The 12,711-nt window shown below is 46.2% G+C and overlaps 2 protein-coding genes across 2 annotated transcripts; one reads left to right on the forward strand and one right to left on the reverse strand.

Annotated features, from left to right (window-relative positions):
• Positions 1-7,090: 7,090 nt before the first annotated feature.
• LOC310866882 (inositol polyphosphate multikinase-like) lies at positions 7,091-8,245 on the reverse strand (the record flags this gene model as incomplete). Its single annotated transcript, XM_083776678.1, has 1 exon — positions 7,091-8,245. One exon carries the CDS (start codon positions 8,243-8,245, stop codon positions 7,091-7,093), a length of 1,155 nt encoding a protein of 384 aa, XP_083632804.1.
• A 657-nt stretch (positions 8,246-8,902) lies between these two features.
• On the forward strand, positions 8,903-9,373 carry LOC310866790 (diphosphoinositol polyphosphate phosphohydrolase 1-like; the record flags this gene model as incomplete). The annotated part of the gene is made up of 1 exon (XM_083776533.1): positions 8,903-9,373. The coding sequence occupies one exon, from the start codon at positions 8,903-8,905 to the stop codon at positions 9,371-9,373; it is 471 nt and encodes a 156-aa protein (XP_083632659.1).
• Between the last annotated feature and the right edge of the window lie 3,338 nt (positions 9,374-12,711).

Raw genomic sequence — 12,711 nt, forward strand, 5'->3', positions numbered from 1 at the left:
CCATACCCTCTATCAGGTCTTTCAGGGCACCTGAAGAGGCTTGCTGTGCCAGCACCTCCGACTCAAATACCTGGGGAAAGTATATGACCGTTGTCATTTCAATTCTAAAGCCATCCTTTTTAGGCATTACCTACATCAGAGGAAGATCATGGCACAATGCATTAGGAAGCGTCCCATATTCACATATCCTCAACAGAATTATAGGATGTGCATTAAATATCAGCCAACGTTGAACTTCATACTTTTTCAAATGGGACGCGACTACTGGCTTCTATGGAATCCCCAAATGACTGAAATCACCGGACCGGTCCGGTCATTCGGCTCCAAGCAGATCGCACATTCCAGCAGGGGTTCCATGGAGCCAAACGGGAAGAGAAGGCCGGGCGAGGATCATCCTTTTCTAGACTTTGCCATATTTATTCGCCAGCTCCCACAGATCTCGAAAGGTCATAGGCCTATATGGCTGGATCCCAGGCACAATCATTTTGACAGGAATATCCAATAGTGGTGCACCAGTTCTTATTTGAACAAGGATGTTCACCGCCATCTTGTCCGCAGTTGCAGCGTGGTCTGGTCGATGGTGGTCAATGTCCATGCCTGCCGGAAATCAAAAGAAGCTCACAGTGAGGCGTAATGCTGCCCTCCACCGGTCGGGAATAAAACTACTTTGTTTCTGTATCTGTTCAATTTTATCAATCTGCAATTCATCTAGTTCCACATCTTTGTCACACAGGCCTACATACATACATGCTCTAAATGTGTAGAACTTCAACTGTCTCGTCCATCCCGTCTTCGTACCACATGTTCCACGACCTGACGGTCATTCGGCTCCAAGCAGATCGCACATTCCAGCAGGGGTTCCAGCCAAACAGGGAGAGAAGGCCGGGCGTCCTACGGGGCGGTGCTGTTGCCTGTGGAGGAGGAGAAGGAGGCGGCTGAAGTCATCTTGGAGGGGGGGGGTCGGAAATGGGCGGAACCGTGACCGCCAGCGTGCTCGTGAGGGGAGGGGGGATGGAAGAGGTTGTGGGAGAGGGGGGGGAGGGAGGTTGGTTTTCCTTTTATATATATATATAAAAGCAGTACAGACCTGAGATGGAGTCCAGCACCTGCCCCAGGAACATGTTCCGCGGGAGGGCGTCGGCACAAAGGACAGGCTGGCTGGCTGCAGCTCAGCACCTTTTCCTGGAGGCACTGCCGGTGGAAGGTGTGCTGACAGGAGAGCATCTTCACATGGAATAGAAGCAACAGAAAACCTCATGACTCTCAACACCGGACCGCTTTTGTCCCATAATCTGATTAGTGAAACAGTGTGAAAGCAAAGCAGACCCTCCTCCTCCACCCAATAGTGATTCGTTTCCTGAAAAGATAAATAATGAACACAGTATGTAAAGATGTGGATGTTTAGGTATTGTCATTCTAAATACATAATGAACACAGTCTGTAAGATGTCATTCTAAAACCTGTGTTGCTGCTGTTACAGTACATACAATACATACAGCCGACCAGTTGAAAGAAATAACCTTTGCTTTTATGAACTATCCTACGGCAGTGGTACCCAAACCTTTTCATGTTAGGACCCCCAAATTGACATTAATGCTTTCACTACGTCAGGCACGTCACTGGCCATAAGCCAGTTAAGTAGCCCACGGACCCCCCCTTTTGAAAAGATATGCCATTCTCCCATGAGAGAAGGTTTTTACGGCTCTAGCAGTGATTCTCAACCCGTTTAATTTCAAGAATCCCCAGTTTGACATGAATTAGTCTACAGACCCCCATTTAATGGCATTTCTATCTCCGAGATCCCCAATTTATAGTGTAAAATCAATGTGGACCCCATAAGGGTCGATTTGGTTCCAAACTATGATTTAGCTGGGGACCCCCTGAAACTCCCTCAAGGACCCATGGGGGTCCCCAGACCCCACTTTAGGAACCACTGTCCTAGAGGCCATTCATGTTTCATGGAAGTTACTTCTGAACACGAATCCTATTGCTAGTTTGACAACTTCAAATACTCTGTCATCTTAAAATATCTATAATAACTGAAAAATAGCAGATCTACAAGCTCACAACACCTCGCAGCGTGGCGTGCTGTGAGCTTGTAGATCTGCCATTTTCAGGGCCGCGACTACTGCCTTCTATGGAATCCCCAAATGACTGAAACTTTAATCCATGCCTTGGCGGTCCGGTCATTCGGCTCCAAGCAGATCGCACATTCCAGCAGGGGTTCCAGCCAAACGGGGATAGAAGGCCGGGCGCCCTGCGGGGCGGTGCTGTTGCCTGTGGAGGAGGAGAAGGAGGCGGCTGAAGACATCTTGTAGGGGGGTGTAGTGTTCTCATGCAGTGTAGAGAACTGTCACTAAACACCGAGTTAAACCGCAGCCAATGAAGACAGAGACGAAGTAAGATTTGACCATTTACTGTTGCTCTTCCTCATGACATGACGGTGAAAACTGCAAACATAACAACAATACAAACATTCAGGGTTTGTTCTTAATTGACATAATTTCAAAGTAAAAAGAAAGCAGGTGAGTAGCTAAATGACCTACACACACCAAGGCAATTAGCAGGATGCCCTACACCTGTGCACTCTAGGCTACTATGCTCTGCAAACAGCAGCAAACATTGTTATATAAATAACTTTCCTCTTACAAATAAACATGTACACAAATTCACAAAGTTGTACAGAAAGTTAACTGAAATCAACACAACAACTTACGGCATTGCCTCTAAAATGCTTCCAAGTGGGTTAGATGGGATTCTAGGCTCACAGCTCTGAACAGCCTGTGATCTCTGTGCACTGCTGCATGAAAATGGTGCTGACAGGAAGTGACTCTCATTAAATACAAAGAGTTTTCAAAATAAGCACTGGTAACCACCTTCAAAATAAAGTACTCAAAGCCCTTCTAAGGTAAACAGAAATTCAACCACAGAAAAATAGAACATTTGCCTTAAAGGCAACACAGGGGTTTTGGAAGTGGGCGGAACCACGAACGCCAGCATGCTCGTGAGGGGAGGGGGGATGGAAGAGGTTGGTGGGGGGGGGGGGTTTGTTTGAAGCAGACGGAGCGTGTGCCAGCCGTTGCACAGGTGAGGGAGGGGGGAGCAGAGAAGTGGGCCGGGCACGAGTCTGTTGTTGCTGCTGAGAAGCAGGAGGAGGCTGGTGGGCGGAGTTGGTGGAACGTGTGGCCCGGGTGAGCGGGACCTTCTAGCTGTGAGGCGACAGCACCACCAACTGTGCCACCGTGCCCCTCACAAACACTCACCCTTGAACAATGTGGGCTACAAAGCCTGCCTCATGGGGCATGGGGAGTCAAAACAAAAACGACCTGCTTCAGGTGACTTCTAAAAACAAAAAAACGAAACAAAAGAATGACTATCCTTCACTCGGCGGTGTTTGAACGCCTTAAACGTTCTTATGGCCATGTGTTGTTTCATACACTCCAAAGTGTAGTGAGTGTATCCCGCTTGGAGACTTCCCTCTAGGGTTATGAGGGCCTCCTCAGCCTCAGTCCACTTCTTCCGGGACCTGTCCGGAAGAGGGTTGGACTCCGTGGATCGTCCTCTGGCTTTGGTCTGGGCTCCTCAGGCATAAGGCCTTTGACGATAGTTGGCTCCTTCTCCTCCTCCCCCTCCCCCTTCTTCTTCCTGCCCATCTCCTCTGGGCTCTGCATCTTCCAGGGGATTCCCTTCGCAAAATTGTAGAGGTGAACGTTGCCGAAGCTCCTGCAGACAAAATACCTGAGGATTCTGAAATACAGTTCCCTCATGGAGAAGCTCGAATGAATGAGGTACCCCCTGACCACATTGTTGTTAACAAATTCGTTGTTCATGTCGTTGTCATGTCATGTTCCCAGCCGGGAAAGGACGGCGGATTTCCTGCGGAGGACATCACCTAGGAGTCCCTCAATGCTGTGGAGCTCGGACCTCAGACAGGATAGCTCGTCCCACTCACCACCGGGGTAAGTGGTGCCATTCTAAAAGAAGAAAATGTATCGCCAGTACACAGGTCTTTCTAGAACAATTGGTGTCGTTGTTAGCCGGTGGCTGTGGCTGGGTAGTAACCGAGAAGCAGTGGTACATACGCGATGTGGTGGTCTGGTGTAGGTTATATGATAGATGGATGCTCAATAGTGAGGAGGGTCCAAAACAGTACTTACGCACAAGGGCTCCTAATGGAGCCATGTTGCGAAGATCAGGTCTAGCATGTAGCGGTGTAGTCTTCAGGTTTGTAGGGACAGTTGAGTCGTCAACGTTCTCATCTGGTTGATGATGGTAGCAGTAGCACTTTGACGAGCTGACCGGTTTGTAGTGATTATGGGCTATTAAAAGTTCTGATGATTAAAACATCTTAATGGATGAGTAGCGGATAGACAGGGCTATCATAACTCAGAACCAACCTAAGAACAAATTAAAGTCATAAAAAGCAGGGTTTTAGCGAGACATCGGACGGCGCATTCACAGACGGTGACAGACGCCAACGCAGGAAGGGCGTGTGTGTGCGCGTGTGTGACATGCCTGTGTCGGGAATGATGGTGGTGGCGGCGCGGCTGGTGCTTCCCGAGGAGAAGAGGAGCTCCTCGCTGTCAAGACGCGTGGAGCTCCAACTCGCACGGATCGTGCAAATCCAGGAGGAAGGAAAGAGCGGCGGTGGTGCATGCGGGAATAAAAGAAAGGAGAGGAGCGATTGCGCGCCGCTGCTGCTGAGCAGCAGGCTGCTAGGCTGAGCGGCTAACGAGCGAGCAAAACAAGCTTCAGAGCGTTCAAAAACGACGAAGAATTACGGAGAGGAACTGAGTGCTAAACTGTCGAAATGACACTGACGTTTAAACACTATAGTAACGAAGATGACTGTAGACAATAAGGAGGCGAACTCACTTACTACTGTGTTTGTTCGAGACCACGTGAAGTCACAAAATTAAGTCGCAGAGCAAACCCAACTTCAAAGGAGACAGAAGTAGAAGACCAAGCAGGATCTCCACACGTTCGCATCTTCTCACAACACCAACACTTGTGTATGCTGTTCTAAAGATCACACTCTCGACCAATGTCCACAGATGGAGAAGAAGTCACACAGGGACAAGGTTACTTTTATAAAGCAAAAAGGAATCTGTTTTGGCTGCCTTCACATTGGACATTTGAGTACATTTTGTGATGACAGTTTGATTTGCAAGGTGTGCAACAAAAAACATCCCAGTCTTTATATCGAATTTGATCAATAGCAGAGAGCAAGCAACACATATACAAACCAACCAAAGAAACCATCGGTGAGTAATGCACAGGTCTCTTTGCAGACTTTTGGACAAACGGGGGCCGGTGTTCTGTCAATCTTACCTGTACAGGTGAAGTCCAGCAAGGGACACAAAATAATTGAAACCTATGCATTCCTTGATCCCGGCAGTACCGACACCTTTTCTTCCGAGGCCCTGATGAAAACGTTTAATCTGAATGGAAGGAAAGCCAAAATCGGCTTACTAACCATTGTCTCCAGCTATATGCTGACGGACCTGGAAATCTCAAGCCTCACGGGAGAACAGTTCTATGACCTGCCCAAGGTTTACACTCAGAAGAAAATGCCTGTTACGACCAGTAACATCATTAAAGAGGAGCTGGCCATATTTGAATGGGTTGTAACTTGTTCTTCCACGCATTCAAGCGGATGATGAGTTATTGATAGGTACCAATGCCTCTAAACTGCAGAACGCACTAGTCCTATCCCGACCGGAAAGGACTAGTGCGTTCTGCACGGCTGAAAACCAAAACCAGCACACTAAATAGATCAGTAACCAAGCTTCACGAAGCAGACACTTAAACGGACAAAAGGATTGTTTTTTAGTTATTTTGTATAAATTCTTGGCTCCATTATGTAAATATTGAAATAATTTGCTCACAGCCTCCTGCCATTCCCAATTAGGGGCCGGTGTGTTGGAGCCAAAATGCTTTTGTTTATTGTTGTATTATTTATTTGAATTAATTTAATGTGTCCTTCTATATCATGCCGTCAATCAGTCAGTCAGAACGGTGGGTGGTTTCATGGTTACCTTTATTACCTGTCACTAGGTGATGGCACTCAGGTGCGACAGGGGAAGACGACTGTGCGTGGTCGGTGGTTCAGTTTGTTTGTTTGTAAGTTTACAGTTATATTTAAGTTTTGAGTACTGCTGCAAAAAAGTGGATGTTGTTAATAAATGGATTGACATATCCAAAAGAGATTCAACGACTGGATATTGAATTAATCATGCACGGGTCAAAATTAAGTTCAACCCAGTTCCGTTTCCCTGCTGTTTAGCCTAGAGGTAAAGGCACGTGTATATATACTGTATATATATGTATGTGTGTGTGTGTGTGTATATATATATATATATATATATATATATATATATAGCTGTGAGGGCTGCACTGCAGGCTCTACTCACATGACAGATACAATAATAAAGAGAAATAGATAGAAACAAAAAAAACAACTGCTATTGAATAAAGGCACATTAAACCTGCAAAAAGGAAAACTACAAACATGAAAGGTGTTCATGCCCTACCAGAACATCTGGACAATCAGACTAATGCTAAAAAGGGGGCCGCTCTTATCATACATCACATTCCGTGCTCAGCCAATCAAATCATTTCCGTGGTACACACAGACACACAAAGCTGGGCAGGGAGGAGGGGCTAACACCTCTAAAAAATATATCAACCTAATTAATCATTTCCTAATTATCTGTTCATTAATAAAAAAATAAAAAAAAACGGGTGGGACACCAGATAAAACTTTAAACTAAAAATAATAATAATAATAATACTAATAAAAATCAACCGGCCTCTTCATTGTAGGATTTACTCACTCTCAGAACTATAGTGTCCTCCAGACCACAGAGGACACGCTGTGGACGAGAGGAGGAGGATTGGAGCGAGGAGAGACCAGAGTCTCTTGGAGAGACAGACACCTAGGAGGAGCCGCGTAGAATCTGCTCCACAGCGCCACCTAGGAGGAGCCATGTAGAATCTGCTCCACAGCGCCACCTAGGAGGAGCCGTGTAGAATCTGCTCCACAGCGCCACCTAGGAGGAGCCGTGTAGAATCTGCTCCACAGTGCCACCTAGGAAGAGCCGTGTAGAATCTGCTCCAGCACCACCAGCAGGTGTTTCAGGCCGTAGGTGTAGCCGTGGTCGTGGCCATCGCTGGAGAACGTATGTGCAAAGTCAATCATGCGGACCTCCACCTCTTCCCCGCCTTCCTTCAGTCCCTCCATCTCTTTGTCCCACCGTGGCGCTCTTCTCGCCGTCTCACCTTCGCCCTTCTGCTCCTCTTCCTCCCCCAGCTGGCTCTCCCGTCGTGATCGGATGCTGTTTCCGTCTGGCGGTGGTTCTCTCTCGGCGACGTGTTTCCACAGCAGGTTGTTTTCCTGGCTCGACGAGGGCGGAGAGCTGATAGAGGAGCGGAAGCCCTCATAGACGAAGAGCAAGGAGCTCGCGTAAAAGACGAGCTGCTGTTGGGATTGGAACCAGCGGAGGATGCGGCGTACTTTCTGAATGCTGGCCAGCACGGCGTCCTTCCGCAGACCTGCTCCGCCGTGGAAGAACTTGGCGAGTCCGTCTTTAATAACAGTGTCTGTAGTTAGCCCTCTTCCATAGCTCTTATCGTAGAGGTCAAAACTGTCACTGCACGCGTCATATATCCTCATGCCGAGAACCGCAAAGCCCATTTCTTTCATCAGAGGGTATTTTCCGATGCGACGTTCTCGTTTCTCTCGCGAGGCGGATGGGTCGTATGTTTGGCGGCCCAGCTTGACGTCCATGATGCACGGCTTGATGAATCGACGCGTTACGTCCTCTAGTTTCAGGTACAGGTCTGTGGGGTTGGACGGAGAGGACCAGGTGCCGTAATATTCAGGCAGGTTGTTTTGGAGTTCCAAAAGACACGGATCGCAGCAGTCCTCTGCATACACCATGCTATAAAATTGCATCTCTTGCTGGCCACTCTGTGATGGTTTGAGCTGTTTCAAAATAGTTCCGTCCGGATGTTGGAAGATACCTACCTTATGCACCCCAAACCTGTGACCTGCCACCTGATTTGGCAGCGGAACGCAAACGTTCAGGTGAGACCCCAGCGAAGGGTACTGGCCGCTCTGATCATTGGGGAGTGGTGGTCCTGGGTGGACCCCCACAGGGGCCAGTGGCAGGGGGCTCCCGGAGGGGAGCGGTGGCCCTGGGTGGACCCCCACAGGGGCTGGTGACAGAGAGCGTTCCTTCATCGCTTGATTCTGAGCTTATTCACATATTCATGCAAATAAGCTCTTCAGATATGAATAAATAAAGTTGATAGTGTATTTATACATTCACATATTGCCCTATTACGTCACCAGTGACGTTAGCAGCCCTGTTCAATTTATAAATCTGTGGTGTGCAGGTGAGGTTAACGAGGTCAACTAACGGCATGCCCTCCCGAGTGGATCTGGGACTGCATAAGGCTAGTCTGTGATGAGGGTCCAACTCCTATCCTATGACGTCAGGCATCAGTTTATCCCTTGGACTCAGAGTAGCAGTCGATATTAGAGATCTCTGTGTCTCTTTGAGAGCAAAACACCATATAAAGTAAGGCAACGTCATCAATACGTTGGCTGTTAATATAATATATAAGTCAGGTGAACTACTGGACATAGATCATTTTAACTCTGACTTATACTGTGAGTGTAGTGGTACAGCTTGTGCACAGCGTTGCTTAAGAATAAGCATATTAAACCCGCACCAGTTGCAACGGCGAAGATGTGTTCCTAGGTTTGCGAAGAGGAAATCTCTTAAAGCAAAACGTCAGTTCCCGAAGGAGGACGTTTCTCCTCATAATTAAGAACTTAGTAGAGCCTCAACTGTGCTCGGCTATACTTCTGAGCCCCCACCCTACACACCCCGACATGGTGAAGCTCAGGTCCAACCAGACGCGGACGTACGACGCGGACGGGTACAAGAAGCGGGCGGCGTGTCTGTGCTTCAGGAGCGAGACGGAAGAGGAGGTGCTGCTGGTGAGCAGCAGTGGGCATCCTGACCAATGGGTCGTCCCTGGTGGAGGAATAGAGCCCGAGGAGGAGCCCAACACTGCCGCGTCTCGAGAAGTGTGCGAAGAGGCCGGCATCAAGGGGACGCTGGGCCGCTTCATTGGAGCGTTTGAGAACCGAGCTAAGAAACACAGGACGTACGTCTACGCCATGGTTGTGACCGAGCTGCTGGACGACTGGGAGGACTCGGTCAACATTGGAAGAAAGAGGGAGTGGTTTAAAATACAGGATGCAGTACAAGTGTTGGAGTGTTACAAGCCCGTGCAGGCCACCTACTTTGAGGCTCTCCAGAAGAGGTGCAGGACCTGCAGCAACGGAACACCCTTATAGACACGGAAAACGCTGTAACTATTCCATAAAAGGGCGTACCAGACTTTTCTCAGTTGATCCTCATGTATTTTTTTCCTGTAGAATCCATGTCTGCAATGTATATTTGTGTATTGTTCATAATTAATGAGTTAATTACCATATTTGACACATATAATTTGATAATCTGTGTATGGATAATTTGGCAGTAGGCTGACAGAATTGGCTTTAGGCCACAACATATTCACATTTTTATCAAATATAGCATATTTGTATATACAATTGTTTTTAGATGAGATTTGCACAGCAATGCAAACAAGTAATTATTCTAGTGTCGTGCAGATGTATGAGTTATTTTTTTATGATATCAGCCTGATCTCATCAGTGAAGATGGAGCAACCACCTCTTCTAAGGTCTTGGACTACCTTCATGAAAGCAGTAACAACCTCAGAGAGAAGAACATCATTGGTTGATACCATGGAAGTTGTCCCTCTATACCACCAAATGACAGTCAGCAAATGGTACCTGGATCTCCTGATTGACATGGCAGAGGACTTTGGACTGCAGTGTATAGCCTATTTGCACACTCGGATGATATTGTAAGAGTCTTGCAATGGCTTAATGAGGGGAAGTATGACAAAGTGGTGGGGTGAGGTTTTCATACCATCATGGTCCATCCATCCATCCATCTTCAACCGCTTATCCGTAGTCGGGTCGCGGGGGCAACAGCTCCACCAGAGAGCTCCAGACTTCCCTCTCCAGAGCAACATTAGTGACTTCCTCCTGGGGGATTCCGAGACATTCCAAGGCCAGTCGATGTATTTCCTCCAACTGTGCCTTGGTCTGCCCCGGGGTCTCCTCCCAGTGGGATGTGCGTCGAGGACCTCCCTAGGGAGGCGCCCGAGAGGCATCCTAACCAGATACTGCCTCTGCAATGGTTGGATGCACAGGAATAATAGGCTACTATTTGTAAGAGCATAAAGTAGCCTACTTGGAACATCAATAAAATGAAAATGACCATGTATTATCATTATATGCATAATCTATGCTAATTAGACACTATAAACATACCCAATGGTTACAATGCAAACATCCTTACACCTGAATAAGATAAAATATTAATTCACTTAGCAGAAAAGTATTTCTGCTCATTTATTCAAATATGCAAATGATCTCATTAACAATGCGCAATACAAAAATGTCCCAAGTAGAAATCAATTATACGTGAAATATGCGATGTGTGTGTGTGTGTATATATATATATATATATATATCGGGTAGGCCTATATGTATGTCGGGTAAGAATGGTGGTCCGTTATTGGCTCGTTGATGGTGACGTAACTAAAGTAAGTTTCTAGGTTTATATAAGGTCAATAACGGGTCTAAAGGATTTAGAACAGCAGTTGCAATAGACATTTAGTGGAAGCCCCAGGAGGTGTCCACGCGCACCCCCCTTATTTTTTTCTAGTTTGGATTTTTGGGATCCAGAGGACCTCTAATATACAGATTTTGATGATCCCAAGAACAAAAATGGCCCAAAGTTTTATTAACTATGAGACCTGCCAAATTGCTGTCTGGAACACCGGCGAGACTGTCTTTCAGAGACTGGCACACTCAGATTTATAGAGATAGACCAAAGATAGAGATACCATTTGATTCTAGACAACCTCAGGTTTCCAATGGGACCAACCTTGTCGGGAAGGGGTGTAAATACCTAATTGATTCAAGGTTTGACTACATTTTGGCGAGAGAAAAACAGCCATAGTCATTTTCCAAAAGGTCCCTTTAGCTGTCACTTCAATATATGTGAATGGAAATGGGTTCCATGGATACCTTCAAGCCTCCCCTGTACAGACATGCCAAAATGTATGCCAATCTCATGCCGTTTTGGGCAAGAACCATGCCGTTTTATACATGCAGTACAAATGTGTAATTTCTGCCTATTGTAAAAATGAGACCACTTTACTGTATCTATAGCTGTATGAGACCACTTTACTGTATCTATAGCTGTATGAGACCACTGTACTGTATCTATAGCTGTATGAGACCACTGTACTGTTTCTATAACTGGATGAGACCACTGCACTTTATCTATAGCTGCATGGGACCACTGTTCTACATCTATAGCTGCACAAGACTACTGTACTGTATCTAGACTACTGTGCTGCATCTATAGACATCTGAATTGTATCTATAAACCACTGTACTGCATCTATAGACCCCATACATTGACCACTGCACTGCACATAGATCACTGTACCAGTGCCAGGCTCAGCTGTCACTATGAAGAACAGACAGAAGGAATTTGTCTTTAATACAGATTGACACATATCCATTGACTGGGCAGCTCTGTGTGTAGGGGGCTAGGGGCAAGATATCTCACAGCCTGAAACAGCTTGCCTCCAGTGGGAGGCAGGCAGTCACTGCGAAGGCTCGGTAGATGAGGTACTGTGGTCTACATATCCACTAGAGTGGTCTACTGATGCACTAGAGCGGTCTAAACATGCACTAGAGCGGTCTACTGACACAATAAAGTGGCCTAGGCATCACTAGAGTGGTCTAAACATGCACTAGAGTGGTCTACTCTACTGACACAGTTCGGTCTCTATCCTTTTATTACTCTATGGTGCCAACTCTCTCTTTACAGGTATGTTTTATCAAGTATAGAGGGCTTAAGTGGTATGCAGCTCAATGAAAACAAATTAATCCTTGTGTGTGTGACAGAGGACTAGTTCAGGGTAAATCTGCGGTAGGATTATTGTAAGTTGTTTTTTTATCTCAACAAAAGGATTAATAACCTTTATCGTCCCAACCCTAGAGAGGTCACCAAGGCATCCCTGTTCAAGTAGAATCACTAAACTAGAATTACTAAACTACCATAAACAAAACAGGAAGTTCTTGCTTCAGCAGGAGTTGTTCATCTCCATGTTTGCCACAGACAGAGAATAGATGGGTGAAATGTTTTGACTTTATTTTAACACGTAACAAAAAGGAGAAAAAAGGGTTTGTCCACTGCAGTATACAGTACACCACAGCCAATGGAAACATATAATATAATGTATATAAATAAATGTCGTTATGTGCCGAATATGCATCAAATGTTTTACAAACTTAGTTTAAATGCTGTACATATTTCTTGAGGCATAAGTGGAAATAAAGATTTTTATGTATGTATCAGCATTTTTAACAATTACATTATAGGTAAATTCCCAAACTCAGCAGCTGTGACTGAAAACGTAACCCATTTAGACCTATGTAATTGGTGTCGCTGAGAACGAATATATTTTCCCCACATTTTCACGATTTTTCAAAAATAGCAGACCTACAAGCTCATAGCACAGCACTCGGTGCCGCACTATGAG

This window comes from Protomyctophum parallelum (genome assembly GCF_964188405.1).
Source record: "Protomyctophum parallelum genome assembly, chromosome: 11".
Taxonomy (NCBI): Eukaryota; Metazoa; Chordata; class Actinopteri; order Myctophiformes; family Myctophidae; genus Protomyctophum; species Protomyctophum parallelum.